The 17,698-nt window shown below is 48.9% G+C and overlaps 1 protein-coding gene across 1 annotated transcript in view; it reads right to left on the bottom strand.

The window, feature by feature from the left end:
- Nucleotides 1-17,698, bottom strand: part of LOC146194269 (polyamine-transporting ATPase 13A3-like) — an 813,351-nt gene that overhangs the window by 390,845 nt on the left and 404,808 nt on the right. The window contains exons 18-19 of the mRNA XM_084596520.1: nucleotides 11,215-11,374; nucleotides 10,306-10,426 (exon numbers count right to left, since the gene is read on the bottom strand). Of these exons, the coding sequence (XP_084452646.1) occupies nucleotides 10,306-10,426; nucleotides 11,215-11,374 (281 nt within the window). The remainder of the gene's footprint in view (nucleotides 1-10,305; nucleotides 10,427-11,214; nucleotides 11,375-17,698) is intronic.

Genomic DNA, 17,698 nt, shown 5'->3' with positions numbered 1-17,698 from the left:
AACTGAAGAAAAATGCGAATCTTTTCAGACGTCAGTAACGTACCTGGTCATGTGGTCGATGGAAAGGAAATGGGATGTTCTGACAAAAAGCAGATGCAATCAATGAAGCACCTATCCCAAGGGACAAACAAACGCTCCGAGCTACAAGCTCGAGCTAATAAATTTCTACTGAAAGTTTCTTCCAAACCTCTCGGAAGAGCTGATATCACTGTATGAGCTACTCAGCAATAACACGAAATGGAAATGGACATCTGAACCTCGAATCACTTTCTAGAAAGCAAAAAGATTGCTTGCGCAGAACTCCGTAATAAAGTACTACGATCCTGGAAAGTAGTTAGTCAAGCCTCCGACGCATCTGCTTACGTCGTATAGGCCATTATATTCCTCAGAATAGGTTTGGTTATAAGGCCAGTCATTCTCTTTCGAAAACCCTAAGTAAAATAGAGACGGGCTATAGGCACACCGAAAAAGAGGCACTCTCTATTGTGTCCGTTCTAAAGAAATTTCACGAGTATTTCTTAGGTCGGGCACTTTTTATTTGCAGTGATCAACAGCACAGTCTTCCGCGGTAGCACAGGACGTTCCACGTCCACCGCTATGGTTGAGGGTGGCGCTGGTGAACACTCTCAAGGTTCGTATACAGACAAAATTAATGCCCAAGAAAGTAGCAGGTGGGACAGCGGCCGATGCAGCTCAGTTGGAAGAGCACGGGACGCGATATTCGGAGGTCGTGGGTTCGGTTCCTACCATCGGCAAGTTGTATTTCCTTCTACATTGTGTTTATCTTTCCCCAAAACAGATTAGATTACTAATTTATGTGATTATCGAAGCAAAATTAAAAACAAGACATAAAGTACAATCCCCAATGCTTTCCTTGGCCTCGCCGACTGTTGCCTTCTTTCTTTCATGCATCATAACGAGCACCCTCATTTCCCTTTCATTTATCTGCTTATATATATGTATATATATATATATATATATATATATATATATATATATATATATATATATATATATATATATATATATATATATATATATATATATATATATTTTTTTTTTTTTTTTTTCCTGTAACCTCCCGGTTATAGGAATATGACTTTGCCGGGGTGTACAAAAGCGGGAGGCGTCATGCAAACGCAGATTGTCTTTCTAGGATGCCAATGGCCACGACCGGACCAGACAGCGACGATTTCGACAATTATATATCGACCCTTGAGCCAGCGTTCTCCGACACGAATGTTTTCAAAACGGAACAGCAAAGTCATAGCAGTCTGCAGCCTCTCTTTGCCGCCGCCCAAACCAGCTCAGCTACTAGCCGTTTTCGTGTGCGTGATGGCCTCCTATGGAAAAAGAATTATTCGCCTGTCGGCCAGCGATACCTACTAGTAGTTCTCAAAACGCTTTGCTCGGACGTATTGCGTGTCATGCATGATGATCCAACTTCAGGGCATTTGGGATCGTGTTCGCGCTTATGCGCCGTAACTTCCCGACACTCGACGCCATACCATCCCCAGACAAATGACTTGACTGAGCGCGTCAACAGAACGCTTATCAACATGCTAGCCATGTATGTGGATGCAGGGCATAAGAACTGGGACACCATATTACCCTTCATCACGTATGCGTTTATTACCGCCACGCATGAGACAACTGGGTACAGTCCATTCTTCCTGCTGTATGCCAGACCGCCACGCTTCTCCCTGGACGCTGTCCCGCCCTTCTCAAGCCGTCAAGACCCTGCTTGGCTGAGACCCTCTGTCTCGCCGAAGAAGCTCGGAGAATCGCTCGATTACGATCTGGTGCTTCACAAGAACGTTCTTAAGTACGATACGATGGCAGTCACCGGCGGGTCACGTACTCTATAGGCGATTTAGTCTGGCTGTGGCGTCCAATTCGACGCCGTGGTCTACATCAAAAACTTTTCGCCCACTATAACGGCCCATATGTCGTAGTCAAACGCATCAGTGGTTTAACGTATGCAATATAGCCCGCCTGACAGCATCTGGTCGTCGGTCTGCCAAACCCGAACTATGTCATGTTGCCCGCTTGAAGCCGTGTCAGCTTCGCGCGACTCACGAACACGCCCAGAGGACTTAGGCTGAGCAGGGGGGAAATGTCACGCTACTGACGACAAGGAAGGATTGTACTGATGTGGCAGAAGAAGAGGAGGAAGCGTTGGTGTCTGGGGGCTAGTAGGCTTCACCTTGTCCCGCTGCATAGCAGTGTAAATAAACACCGCCTTTCTTATTTAACCGTAACAATATATATTGTTACGGACTTGGTCTCAAACAGAGCACGGAGGAATAAAGAAGGAAGAGGAATAAGAAGTGTGCGCGCCCGTTCGACCTTTGTCTTGTGGCACTTGTGTCGTTCCCGCTAGCCGTGTGTGCTTAGCGTACTGAACCGACTAGAACGTCTCCGTCGCGACGCTAAGGGCGTAACATTGTGGTGGAGGTGCTGGGTAACGATCCCTGGCGCTACAGACAGCACCGACACAACTGGAGCCTCGCCGGAGTCGTCGCCTTTCGGGCCTCGAACCGCAAACCAGCGCCATGCAATCGGCCGATGATCCGCAAGCAGCCCGTGGTGACGCGGTGATCCAGGCTGAAGATCGGCCTGCGGGCGCAGCGAACAGTTCTTCGCATCACTATCGGGAGCCCCGGACTTTCGCGGGAGCGGCAGGCGAGGACGTTGACGAGTGGTTGACCCACTACCAACGGGTGAGCCGCTACAATCGATGGGACGCTGCCGCTAAGCTCGCAAACGTGGTTTTCTTCCTAACCCATACCGCTCTTGTTTGGTTCGAAAACCACGAAGACTCTCTTACCACCTGGGACCGTTTCGTTACTGAATTGCGGCAGTGCTTCGGCGACTGTCTTGCACGAAGGAAGCCAGCTGAACATACGCTTACGCACAGAGCTCAGCTACCTGGGGAAACATGCACAACTTACATAGAGGAGGTCCTGAAGCTATGCAAAACTGCAAGCGCTAATATGACCGAGGAAGATAAAGTAGGACATCTTCTGAAGGGAATCGCAGATGATGTTTATAATTTTCTAATTGCCAAAGGTGACTTGAACGCCGTCTGTGATGTAATTCGGCATGTTCGCACATTCGAGACATTGAAGACTCGTCTCATAAGGCCAAAATTCGGGCGGCTCGCCAACGTTCCATCTGTGCCTAGCATTGAAGACAACTTCATGGACTTGTCGTCGACGATCCGGCAAATAGTTCGCGAGGAACTGCAGCGGTTTGAGCCCCCTGTACGGTCTCTACCATCTTTGCCCTCTGACGTTGTCGGCTCTCGAGGGCCTCCCTCCTTACTCCCTTCGATGTCCGTTGTGAATTCTATCAATACGGCACACGCGGACGGAGCAAGCGTCCGCGTGTGCCGTATTGCCGTGCAAGCTCCTACAGCCCGACGCCAAGGTTCGATAGCCCTGGTCACCCGCCTCGCTACGACTCGCACCCGACTAACTTCTTGTCGCACTATGATCAGCACTATGAGTACCATCCTCAACCACCACCTGCTCGCTATTTCCGGCGTCCAACCCGAAGACCTGAAGATGTGTTTCGCTACCCAATGCACACTGTCTCCTCGGAGCCCTCCAGAAACAAGTTTTTCTTCGCACAGCCACCGTGTACCGACGCTGCGGCATTGAGGGACACATAGCTCGATACTGCCGCAGCCGCCCACTCACCCGTTACGATCGGCCCGTCCAAAAATCTCCGCCACGTAACCGTTTCTACGACTCTAATTGGCAATGGCCCCCATCTTCGTATGAATATCCCCAGACCAATAGACCGCGCAACCACTCTTCTGCTTCCGAACGAAGTGTCTCACCACCACATGCCTCTTCTGCGCGCCGCCTTCCGTCACCACGGCCACGACGGCGGTCGGCATCGCCTTTGCCGGAAAACTAGTCAGCGCGGCCGCTGGAGGTCAGGCCGCTGGAGACTGTGCGCTGCCTGAAGAAATTCCTCCATCTGTTGTTATGTTAAAGAACACGGTCTATGTGCTTGTGGAAGGTGTGGCGACAATGGCTTTAGTGGATACCGGGGCAACCATTTCAATAATGAGTTTATCGTTTAAGAAGCGGTTAGGACGCAAAGTTATGTTTGTTTCAGGCAGAAATGTGAATTTTCATGGCGCGGGTGGTGAGGTGTTGTCTCCCCTGGGAATGTGTAGTGTTTCGGTGTCCCTGGGTGGAACGGTATTCGCAGCGGAGTTTGCAGTGCTTTCGCGATGCACGCATGACATAATTCTAGGTACTGACTTTTTGAAAATGTGTGGCGCTACGGTCGACTGCCGCTCTGGGTAACTCTGCGTTGATGGTTCCCTTCCTTCTGGACTCTTAGAGAAGCCACACGTCCGTGAGGATGTGTTCTGTGTAACAGAGGATACCAATGTGCCAGCCTTGTCTATGGTGACCGTCCCAGTTTTGTGCCCCAGCCGTGCTTCCGACGCCTTCGATGCTACAGTGGCACGGCTTCATTCTAACTGTGCAAAGAAATACATTCTGGTTCCTCATTGCCTACTGTCGGTGGTCAAGGGCTGCTCACGGCTGTGGGCCATTAATTGTTCTTCGCAACAAGTAGTTTTGGCTGTGAATATGAAGATTGCGACCTGTAGCCAAGACGACGCCCCGTCGGTGGCTTTGGTTACTGATGCACCTGGCGAAAGTGCTGCCGCTCCAGCCCCTGACTCGCAACTACATCGGGTGATCAGCCGCTCTCTAACCAGGGACCAGCGTGATGCTTTGGAGGCCTTACTGGTCAAGTATTCCTCCATATTTGATTTTTCCGAGCCTAGCGGCTCACGGTGCATTCCCGTGAAACGTACCCGGCATCGCATTGACACCGGCTACTCACACCCAATTGGACAGAAGCCGTACAGAGTGTCACCAACAGAACGCCAGGTCATCAGTGAGCAGGTTCGGGATATTCTGGAAAAGGGTGTTATTCAAGAGTCATGCAGTCCCTGGGCCGCCCCTGTAATTCTGGTGAAGAAGAAAGATGGTACATGGCGCTTTTGCGTCGACTATCGCCGTCTGAATGCTGCAACAAAGAAGGATGTGTATCCCCTTCCGCGAATCGATGACGTCATAGATTGTCTGTTCACGGCATCATATTTTTCATCCGTCGATCTGCAATCGGGATATTGGCAGACCCCTATGCACCCTGACGACAAGGAAAAAACGGCATTTATCACACGCGATGGCCTGTTTGAATTTAATGTAATGACTTTCGGACTCTGCAATGCTCCTGCAACTTTCGAAATATTTATGGATGCTATCCTACGGGGACTAAAATGGCAAATATGTATGTGCTACCTCGATGATGTCGTCATTTTTGGCCGGACATTCGAAGAGCACAACGAATGCCTCGCTCTCGTGCTTGACTGCTTCAAAAACGCCGGTCTAGTACTTAATTCGAAGAAGTGTCGCTTCGGTGAGCGTCAGATTTTGGTACTAGGACACCTCGTTGATTGTGAAGGCGTCAGACCTGACCCCCAAAAGACCGCGGCCGTTGCATCGTTTCCAACACCTCAGAATGTGAAGGAACTCCGAAGTTTTCTAGGACTGTGCTCATATTTCCGCCGCTTCATTCCCCGTTTTGCTGACATTGCTAACCCGCTTACGTGCCTTCTCCACAAAGACGCTCCCTTCGAGTGGACATCAGAGTGTGACTCTTCTTTTTGCCAGCTCAAGTTTTTACTAATGTCACATCCGATTCTCCGGCATTTCAACCCTTCTGCTCCAACGGAACTGCACACGGACGCCAGTGGTGTTGGCATTGGTGCTGTGCTGATTCAGCGTTACGGCGACAAGGAACATGTTATTGCTTACGACAGTCGTTCCTTAAGCAAACCTGAACGCAATTACACAATCACTGAGCAAGAATGCCTCGCGGTAGTTTTCGCCGTTCAGCGGTTTCGCTGTTATCTATACGGGCGGCCCTTCACAGTGGTCACTGATCATCATTCTTTGTGCTGGCTGATAAATCTCCGTGACCCATCTGGCCGTCTTGCACGGTGGGCAATCCGTTTACAAGAGTTTGATTATACAGTTTCGTACAAGAGTGGACGCCGGCACGCTGACGCGGATTGTCTCTCACGTTTACCGCTTCCCACAACGGAATGTAACGCCGACAATTTTGATCATTACATTGCTGTGGTTTTACCTCCATTCCCTGATACCCGTAAGTTCCGCACTGAGCAGAGGAAAGATGAGAATCTCCAACCATTCTTTACCGCTGCAAAGGACCCTACAGCTTCCAGTCCCTATTGTATACGGAGTGGTCTTTTGTACAAAAAGGACTATTCTCCCACTGGTCTCCGCTACCTTCTGGTGGTGCCCGTCAGCCTACGCTCCTCTGTTTGGCGTGTTATGCATGACGACCCCACTTCGGGACACCTGGGATCTGCGCGGACGCTCTATCGCATCCAAGAACGTTTCTACTGGCCCCGGATGCGTGAAACCACTGAAAAGTATGTGGCTAGCTGTGCTCAATCTGCGAGTCACAAACGCCCCGCCGGCACTCTTCCTGGTCTTCTCCATCCGGTGACGCCTCCAAGATCCCCTTTTGAGAAAGTCGGGGTAGACCTCTTGGGACCCCTTCCCAAGTCTCATTCTTGCAACCGCTTGATCGTCATCTGCACTGATTACCACACTCGTTACTGTGAGACGGCAGCCCTTCCATCGGCTACTGCACACCAAGTCTCCCTCTTCCTGCTGCACTTCGTTATACTGCGCCATGGGCCTCCCCGAGTGTTGATCGGCGACCGAGGGCATCAGTCCACCGCTGATGTTGTCGAAGAACTCCTTCGTTTGTGCCAAACGCATTTCCGACATTCTACCCCGTATCATCCGCAAACAAATGGGTAGACCGAGCGAACCAACCGGACACTCACCAACATGCTTTCAATGTACGTCGCCGCCGACCACAAGAACTGGGACACTGTGCTACCATTTATAAGATACGCATACATCAACGCCCAACCGGAAATATCAAGTTACAGTCCATTCTTTCTCCTCTATGCCCGGTCTCCTCGACACATCCTCGACACCATCCTCCCGTTCTCCACAGACGACGAACCTGAGATTGCTGAGATCCTGCGCCGGGCTGAAGAAGCCCGCCGGATAGCCCGCCTGAGAACTCTCGCCTCACAAAAGCGCTCGAAATCCCGCTACGACGACCACCATCGCCACGTCACCTACCTCCCTGGAGATATGGTCTGGCTTTGGCGTCCACTAAGGAAGCGTGGCTTAAGTCGGAAACTGCTCGCGCACTATATCGGTCCCTATGTTATCCTCGAGGCAATTAGTGACCTCACCTATCGGATTGCGCCTTACCAAAAGTGGCTGACGTTCTTCACGAACTGAGCTTACCCACGCCGCGCGTCTGAAACCCTGTCATCCTCGTGCTGACGATTGACTCGGCCGGAGGGCTTCGCCTGCGACGGGGACGTGTTACGAACTTGGTCTCAAACAGAGCGCGGAGGAAGAAAGAAGGAAGAGGAAGAAGTGTGCGCGCCCGTTCGACCTTTGTCTTGTGGCACTTGTGTCGTTCCCGCTAGCCGTGTATACTTAGCGTACTGAACCGACTATATATATATATATACTTGCTTTCATACTTGAGCCCTGTACATCCCTACATTAACGGCCAGAATTATTTTAAACATTTCCGGATCTTGAGGGTAACAGACAAAACGTCATGTAATAAATGTAATGTTTACATCTTGTTTGGAGACGCGCCTTTATGTACGCATGGTGCTGTTGTTCATAAATCTACCACAGTAAGATGGCTGTTTTAAATAATTTTCGGAGCTATGACTTCTCTCTATGTTTTTGTTGTCAACCACTATATCGATGTGTGGCGCTAGATTTGGGTTTGATCTCTGTTTGACTTTGTAATGTGGCCGAATACTGTTTCACTGAGTGACATTCGAGCTCCAAAAACATATTGTCCATTATTATCCAAGTCTTTGTTTTATTTTTATGTGACACTTTAAAATCCTCTAGAGCTTGCTTTGCATTTCTCCTCTTCCAAGCTTTTCTAGCGGGCCCTCTGTTAGTAATAGTTCAGTTGCTGTAATAGTGGCATGTGCTCACTTATCCGAGTGTTTTGCCCTGACATTTCCTTATATAACGAGCCTTAACATGTGGTTTAATTCTGTGTACCACCCCTGTTTTGTGCGTCACGTGTGGCGGCGTCTGGAGCCACTTCGGATGTTTTTACCCTTTTACGCCGCGACGGACCACACCGGCGACGGGGTCAACGGCGGTGCGGTCGCTCCATGGATGCTCACAGTTGGCGCATCCATCTTCTTTCTTTGTAGTATGTTAAACCTCCCCCACCCACTCCTTTTCCCTTTTGTCTTTTCCTTTCCTCCTTTTTGCCCCCCCCCCCCTTGTTAAGGGGAAATCGCACTACGCCAGGCATGTCCCCTCTTCCCCCTCTCTCTCCTTCCTATCCTGGTGTGCATTTGTATATACTGTTTGATGTCACCGCGGCAGGTAACATCTCTGCCTCACCCGTTTCCTTCCCCCTTTTCACCCTCTGTGTACGGTTTTAAGAAGATGCGTGTAACCTCCTGTATTTAATTCTCGAAAAAGACCGGACCCCGGTCAAAACGTCGGAATAAATCCACCGTTATGTTTTTAAACTGTTGGTAATTCGTTTTACATTTATTATTCAGTTGTCATCAACTCTTTCTGATATATATATATATAGTGCTAAATATGCTAGATAAACAACTGTATCGCATTTAAACGAGTCGTCCACATGCGAAGCACGTGCGAGAGCATGTACGCTTCCATTCCACGTTCAATGCAAGGCTAGTGTTTCAAAGTGCGCCTTAAAGTAAATATCGCTCAAATCGGTCGTTTCGTACCTTTATGATAGCATGCCATAAACGCGTGTTTAGAATCCATTGAGCACGAATGGAAGTTGACGAAAACGCCGACATACATCGCGAGACAGTAAAACACGTGGGTTGATCAGTCGGGGTGCTGTACTCACACAGAAACAAAAATCAGCAGTTGCTAGCTGTGGGCCAATTGGTACGCGTCGTGTGTATTATTCTGCTTAACTGAAAACGAAAAGACGTTTTGAAATTTTATCGCACCACAAATGTCTCAGGAATTCTTAAGCTTCTTGAGCTTCTAATCTGGTCTGCTGCTAAGTTTTGTATTGATGTATCCGTAGATATTTTAACAACAGATTATTTTCTGTCACACACAAATTCTTTGTCGTGGTTACTAAAGGCTTAGGTTTTATCCGACTTAAGCTACAAGATTATGCTAGAGCTAGAGCTCTCGCGAGTACACTTTGGAAGGGCCGCCTATGTTCCATTTCATACATAAAGTGCAACATTGCCAAAGCTACAGCTTTTGTTTGCGCTGCCCGAATCCGCGATGAAAAATAGTGCCTGCTCTTGAAAAGGGGATACTTTAGGCGCGACAAAAGTAGGAAACGAACAGAACGCAACTGTTGACGAGAGGAAATTATAGTTGCTTTGTCTGCTAGCTTAGTACACCATATATTGGTCATCAACTCCATAAAAAGCACTTTGTTTTAAGGAGAAACGATCGGATTTGGTGGTTTGTATGTTTTCTTTGTTGTTTTCGTTCGTGTCGCGTTTTCGCTGTCCTGCAGCTCTTCCAGCGGTGCCCTCGACTGCCTCTTCGGAGCGCATTTTGTTTTATAAGATCCGCACTGCGAATATGTCCGGGCACGCGAAGCTAGTGATTGCAAACGTGTATGCTCGAAATAGAGCCTGTTTCCATAGAAATCACTTGGCCACGAAACGAGCGCGTAGTGATGGGACTCCTCTTTTTTTTTTTCTTGCGGACGACTTGCGTAGCTTTTGCTGCGTTGCACCTGATTTATGAAGACCCCCCCTCCACCCCCCCCTCCAACTCGGTTCCCTATTGTAAGACTATTTAATCTTGTCAAGAGTTAACAGCATTCAGTAAGGCTTTCAACCTAAAGGTTTTGCAGGATGACAAAATCTCAACTTTCATCAACTTTCTTTACATTTTGTGGACTAATCTGAGTGCCTCGCTAGATAAACTAAGCGGAAAGCAGCACTTGGACGTCGTATGTTTTTCAGCTGTTCTCTGGAGTCCACCACACTAATTAAAAAGGAACAGAAATAAATACATTACGCCTGACAAAACGTCCTCAGGACCACACCCGTTGGAAGCGGATAATGCGATAGACATGAAGATAACCGAGTCTTGCTGCTTAAACTGGAGCATGTGCAAAAAACATGTGGCGCGCCCCTTTACCGATTACCTGTCGACTCGTTGCACGTGATGCCATGTCATCCTCCTCTCAAGGCGCCGGTGAGCCACAGCGACAACCCTGAACCCCTCCAAAGTGTAGCCTCGCAGTACGTCGAGGTAATCGCAAGGAACTGGAAAAACCAAGAGGTGATTTTTCTCCTTGACGCATTACTGCGTTTACATAGAAAGGAAAGGCACTGTGCAGGTGCATTACATTCGTGCACCTGTGAACGATCCCTCGCCAATAAGGAAGAGCTGAATCGATTTAAACACTAGAGCTTTCCAATTATTGGCAAGAAGACTGAGTATCTCGCTCATTAAACTCCCGTGCGTCTCTGTGCGCCACTTGCATTGAAGACCACAAAACACTATTTCAAAACGAACTGCAGTTATCTGGCATTGTTTATCTTTATATACGTTGGGCGCATCTTTGCATTCGTATTGCATTGCGAGGTTGCGCACGTTGATAGGATTGAGATTTAAAAGAGCGTTCTTCTGTAGCTTCATTATTCCAACGCTCGGGCAGCCACAAACTGAGCAGGTAGCTTTACGGCGCACGTACACTGGGGTCCCAAAAATTATATCTTTGATCAGCCAAGGAAATAATGGTGCGCTGAAACGATACTGATGGTATTACTCTAATGCAACCGATACATACAGGTGTCTGCTTTGAACATACGAGGCAAGTTTAATAGCTCTGCGTGCACAATATTCTTTCAAAATAATTATTTATTTATTGCCAACTTACTGCGGTCCAGAAAAGCAAAGTAGGTGGGAGAATAAAGATACAACGCATATTTGCGCTTCGGATAACTTACAGGAAATGCGCGCTTGCTTAATGCTTTGATTAATGCTTAATGGTCGCTGAATGCCGCTCCGCTGAATTTTTCCACTGACGCGAAATAGGAGGTAGACGTACCTGAGTTAGGATCGCAGAGGCTCTGTACGATCTCCGGAGCACCTTTGACGTAGAGCTCCATACAGCGGTCGCCAAGCGTGCGGCACACGACACTCATGCGTTGCAGGGACGACGAGAAAGGGAACTGTCGTATGATGCCCACCTCGTACGGCATTTGATCCTGCGACAAAACGCCAAAACAGCACTAGTGCATAGCAGCCTAAATTACTACGGGTGGAGTAAAATGTTAAGACTGCAAACAGATAATGAGAAGCGGCCACAGCAACATTCGTGCAGAATGGGAATGACAATCCGCCCAAACCTTAGTTATAAAGGCTAGTCTGCATTCATGCACCAACGTCTATAACCAGGAGTTATGTATATTGAGGAATACCTTATGATGCACTAAAACTGTAGTCTTAAATATTCGAGCATTATGGGCACGGCGCGATCATTACATATGTTTCATAAAATAAATCAATTATCTGTGCATGCCCCGTCGCGGTGGTGTGGTTACGGCACTCGACTACTGTGCCCAAGGAAGCGGGATCGAATCCTGGCTGTGGCGGCCGCTTTTCCATGGAGGCGGAAAGCAAGGCGCTCATGTGCTGTGCGATGTCAATGCACGTTAATGAACCCCAGGTGGTGCAAATGTCCGGAGCCCTTCAATACGGCGTCTTTCAGAGCTTGAGTCCTTTCCGGACGTTAAACCCCATAAACCAAACCAAACATCATCTGTGCATGCATCACAAAATGGTCATGCTGCCATGCAGAGCTATCCGGCAGTCAGCGGTATGGCTTTGCCACAGAGTCCCTTACACCGTACTACTTTGGAAGAACTCTTGACACATGCATGAAAATCTGCCTCAACACCGCGGACGAGAGAACACAATTCTAGCGCGTTGTCTCCAGTCAGCCAGAAGAATGGGCGCTACGCTAATAATACCATTTTCTTCTGCCCTTTACTGGTGATGAAGCCTGCACCTACAGCGGGGTTTCAGTACCTTTTCCAGACAGGACATGAGGGCAATCGAGTGGAGGCAGTGCGGCGACTGGAGAGCTTAGACGACTGGATTTATTTACATTTTGTAGACTGGTAAAGTTGGAGAATCCATCGTTATGGATGACTGGCCAGACTAGGCGGAGGTGCTTTGAAGTGCAGCCGAATTGAGTTTCTAATCGCAGCTGGCCTAAGCACCCATGATGAGACAGAATAAGCGACTTTCCTAACCCTTCGACGGAAAAAGCAGTGCATTCAACACATTAAGCTAGAAATGTTTTCAGCACGTGTTATCGGCGCGCCGCCCTGGAGCACACGGAACTGGATCGAAGGAAAACACAGATAAATTTCTCGTCTTCACGCCAGGACATCAAAGTGCGGAACGATATGAGTGCGCCGGTGCCGCTGCCCTGGCTAGCTCTTCTCCTCGAGACTCGACCCTTCCATTCCTCAGCCCCCTGGACGCGTGAAGAAGCTACACTGTTCTGCAGCATGTACCCTTGAACTGGCGAAGAAAAAATTGCGACGAACCATGTAGACCACAAGAAATAAAACGAGACACAGGCGCTACTATACAATTTAAAATTATCGATACCAGGAGGCACCTAATATATGGTTGAGTTTCCAGGGGAAAGAAGGATGGAATGGCAGAGAGGGTAAACAAAAACGGCCGTCAGAAACACAGGCAAGGAAGCAGTCCAGAAAATAAATAAAATGTTGGTTAGTTGATACGTTTTCTTGTGGTCTACAGCTACAACTACAACTACAGCTTGGGGAAGCGGTCGAGCAACGCGACTGCAGCAGCGAGCCGACAGAGCCTGGAACAGAAGAGTATTGGGGTACGTTTGTCCAGCCACTGGCAGCTGTGATGGTTGGCGCCGGGTCATTCGTCGAGAAATCCGCAGGGACGCCGTTAAGCGAGGTGAACTGCACGCCGAACCAAGTAGCTGTAGGTGAACCGGTTCCATCAAATGAGAGTGGGGAACTATCCGTAACTGAACCGCCTCTCGAGTCAAAAGCAGAAGCTTGTGTAGACCATGGCGGAGATGGAAACGAACTAGGAGATAACAAAATTTGGGTTTCTGAAGTCAGCTTTGTCGTAAACCAGAGCACGCAGAAAATGAAGTGCCGATCAGGGAAACTGCGCAGACCACGAGTTCCGCTCAGCGAAGGCAGACTATGACAAGGACGCTGTAGAGAGCCACACTTGTGGCAGATGACAGCGAACAACTAGAGACGAGCCCGGAATCTTCATGGCCTAACGCGCTGACTTGTATTCGCGAAAGCAACAACCCCAACACGAACGCTGATGTAGGGTGTATGGCCTTCACGCGACCCAAAGCGCCCCAGCTGTCGAAGGAACTTGATCGTGCGCCGGTTAGCGTTGAGGGATGCGGTACCCCGGAGGACCAGGGTAACCTGAGTGGAGAGCCGCCAGAGGAACTACCTAGCTTGGGGGCGGGCATGAGCGGTTGATGTTCTGACCTGACTGGAAGTGAGCCATACGCTGCTGGCCGCGGTGCTGACGCGGCGCTGCACTTTGACAACGCCGGTGCCATACTCGCTTCGATTACCGCTAGTTGCAGGAGCTGGCGCCAAATGAAAGCAGAGAGCGAGCATTCAAGTGCTGCCGCCGAAAAAAGAGGAAAAGCAGGCGCGACAAAGAATGCTGCCATCGTAAGGTAAGGAAGGTGGAACTATCGCGAAAGAAAAAACCACTATGCAAAAGGCAGAAATGCGCCCGTGCTGAGAAAAAGCGTGATTGGTGCGCAAAACGTAAGGAGAGGGACATCGTTCAGCAAAACGAGTGAATTGTGTGTTTTTTCGCACATACCTACTTAGGAGGGTGAGGTTGTTCCGTGAAACGGACAGCGCCCGAGCAGAAAAAAAGCGCGACTTGTGCGCAAAACGTAAGGAGAGGAATAGGTCGCTCTGCAAGGCGAGTGACTTGTACTCGTGTGTTTCTTTGCACAGACACAGGAGGGTAAGGTAGTTCCGGGAAACGGACAGCCAGAGCTTCAATGAAAAGAGGAGTCTCTACAGTAACACCAATGGCTTAAGTCGGAACCCCTGACGTGAGAATATAAAAGGGCTTAGTCGGGCTGGTTGGTTCATGTTGAGCGAAAGGAAGAAACAGCTCAAACAGACGGGACGTGTAGAAAGGCGAGACAAACACATGAGCTGACTAACAATCAAATGGTGTATTGCGACAACAAGGAGTAATAAAAGCAGAGAGCGAAAGCACAAAATAAAATCAATTGCGACACAATCATGGTCCTGAGATTCACACAGCAACTATCAAAACCGTCTCTAATTGAGATAGGTAAGCTCTCGTGGGAATAGAGCAACGGACCGTTGACTGACACATGTGTCACCAAATTCGTGAATATGAATAGCCTCAGATATGAGGCGTGAGGTAAGATCTTTATATTTGGCGATGATTGTGTTCTGGCGTAAAAAAGCCTCATAGTCTTCGCAATCGGTGGAGCAGATGACTATGTTATTTCGGCGTGACTAGTTTTCTATGTCTTTGGCGTGTTCGCGTAATCTATCATTAACGTACCGTCCAGTTTCCCAGAGGTAAAATCGGCCGCATGAGAGCGGAATCTTGTGAACACCACAACAACAGTTCGCAAATTTTGGTGTTTCTTTTCACATGCCTTCTTTATAATTTCTTGATTGACTTTCTTGCACAACCCCCCTAATTTATTCCTGGAGGAAAAAAGAAGTTTCACGCCGGCTTTGCTGACAATCTTTTTTAGGCTGTGCGAAACTATGGACCTACGGTATGCACGCCATGTTCATGTTATTTCAATCGCGTGAAAACTTCTGAATCTTGCTGTCTGATGGTATTGACTCTGGTACGCTTAAAAGGTTCTTTGTCGGGTAGCCTGCAGTAGTGAGCCTAGTGATCTGTGCGTCAAAGCTGGTTTGAGTTTTATGTATGTATAGTTATGTTCAAAAGGTGCGAAGGCGTGAGGAAAGGATGAGCTTCCCTATACAGCAGGTATATCTTGCTGTTTCTTCTGCTTTCGCTCGTACAGAGCGGTGTTGGTGGCCACCGCTGCGTCCGTGGTTCAGCGACACATTGCGGTGCGGAGATGAGAACTTCCCTTCTCAGACAGTACACGTTTATTTACACTTTTTTAAAACTTATATACAATAACGTCGTCAGATGTGACATCAAACATGGAGGGCTAGCTGCAAATGGATGAACAATCGGAGGTCAGAGGCTAGCAGAATCAGGCCTTGGCCTTCTGCTATACTTTAGGCCGGAGTCCCTTGAGACCTCCGTCAGCCTAGCCTCCCTCCTCAAACAACCCGTCTGCCCTCTACTCTCGTCTGAGCCAACTCTTCTCTGAGCCCAACTGGCTCAACTCTCGCTTCCTTAGCGTTACCAAAATTTGAGTATGGTCCGTTGAACGACTAGTCACCCTGTGGCCCATAACATGCAGTGTTTCAAAATGGGCTGGCCAATCACTGTGCCACATACACCCCTCACCTACGCATGTCAAGTAAAACAAACACAACGTTCGCACTCAGCAGAGAGTGGTTACGCACGCAAACACACACATCTGCGATTTACACTATATGGATCACTCCTTTTACTTTATGTCTATCTGAGACGTGGTTATCTCAAAATGATAGAAACTTATGTGGGATTAGAAACTGCACCTCGGATTACTGTAATCGTGACACTTGTCGTGGCGATGGATCTCTGATATTCACCAGACCTTACTTGACTTACGCCCGCCGGCACGATATCTCATTTAGCGAGCTTCAATACGAATCCATTGGGCTTGAATTTGTGGGGCTCCGCAGCCCCTTTAAATGTATTAAACCGCGCGTGCGTTTTCTTATTTGTATTGTGTTTGCGCGGGCAGCGCGAGTGCACGTGAGCGAGCAGCCAATCTTGGGGGCGGGATGTAAACGGCGAAAAGATGAGAGTAAATAAGCTCGTCAGCAGCAAGGCGCGGTGCCTTTTTCGCCCTGTCGGGGTGGCCGGAGCGGGGCAGCCAGCGAGCGTCATGGGCCAGCGGGGTGTGCACGGACGACGAAAATACCGACACAATGATGGAAGCAGTGCCTGCAGAAACGGCCTAGGCGTATTCTTGTCAGTTGTTGTCACGCGAGGAGCAATGTTTCTTGCGCCACCGTTAGCGCGTTGGCCCTATTGCTCGTCTTATTCGCTCCACAGTGTGTTATGTCTCGCCGCGGTGAAGCTTCCATTATTCCCTCTTTTCTTTGGCGTTCTATTGTCGCGCGCATGAACGGCATGTTCTCAGCGCAGTAGCGCCTGATGTTTTTTTTTTCTTTGCTTTTTTCGTTTATCCGGAATAAACCGGTGTTTTTGAGAGACTGGATTTGTCACTCGTCGGGCGAGACCATGACTCGCAGACTCGTTTTTTGAAGGCGAGGCCTTCAAATTTCATCAAAGTGTGCTGCCCCTGAACAGCCCTAATACAGTAGTTGGCTGCATTTATCGTTTACCGTCAACTTCTTACACCGAGTTTCGCTCGCAGTTAGAAATAATCTTTAATATCTTGACAACAAAAACATAATAACATGTGGTGATATAGATATTAATATTGTTACTTGGCTGCATGACAAGCAATAGAACACGGCGACACAACAGAAACAGAACGACGTAATGTGACGACGATGAAATATGCTTTAATGGCCAACGGGCCTGGCGCTAGCGCTCCGCCCCGCGCCACTGCCTGCTTCGTCATCTTCGTAGCATTACCCGGGGCCACCGAGCGATCGTACCGATCGATTGCTAGAAATCCAATGCATGACGTGACGATAAAGGGCACAGAATTGGGACAAGAAACACTGGGCACCACAATGAATGCGAAGATGGGAAGAATGCTTGCAACAGAGCATCATGTCTAATCTTCACCGTTTGCCGAAGGCCAAAACTCATGGACACGCCGAACAGCTTGGGCGGGGGTGCTATCTTCGCTCGAGTGGTCGTGAGGTCGCTTCGTCGTGGGGTCGGTAGGGTCGGTAGGGTCGGCTTTGGGCTCTTCCTGGTTGTCGTGTGTTGTGGTCAGGGCTGGGGACGAGGCTGGGGACAGCGGCTGGTCGGGGCTGAGCAAAAAGGGCTGGGGCAGAGCTGGGCGGCGATCTCCACGGCAGATGGATCCGGCGTACGATTGGCTTCGACGGTGCAAAGCGAGGATGGGCATGAACCGCACCTCCAACCAAATGTTACGTGGTGGCATGAAGAGCGATGGAACACGGCGACACAACAGAAACAGAACGACGTGATGATGTGACGATGAAATACGCTTTAATGGCCAGTGGGCCTGGCGCGAGCGCTGCGCCCCGCGCCACTGCCCGCTTCGTCATCTTCGTAGCAATATTCCTAACAGTTCATGCTGTTCTGAATATGTGCAATGTAGGCTGAATTTTGGCAATTCTTCTCTGATTCTTTTTCCTACTCATTCTGATTTTATTAGTTCAAATACAATAATTGACCACATATTGACTAATACGGAT

The sequence above is a fragment of the Amblyomma maculatum genome, chromosome 3 (assembly GCF_055883805.1).
Source record: "Amblyomma maculatum isolate TAMU_Amacu chromosome 3, ASM5588380v1, whole genome shotgun sequence".
Lineage (NCBI taxonomy): Eukaryota > Metazoa > Arthropoda > Arachnida > Ixodida > Ixodidae > Amblyomma > Amblyomma maculatum.
The sequence above is the reverse complement of the archived record's forward strand: the minus strand, read 5'-3'. Positions and strand labels throughout refer to the sequence as shown.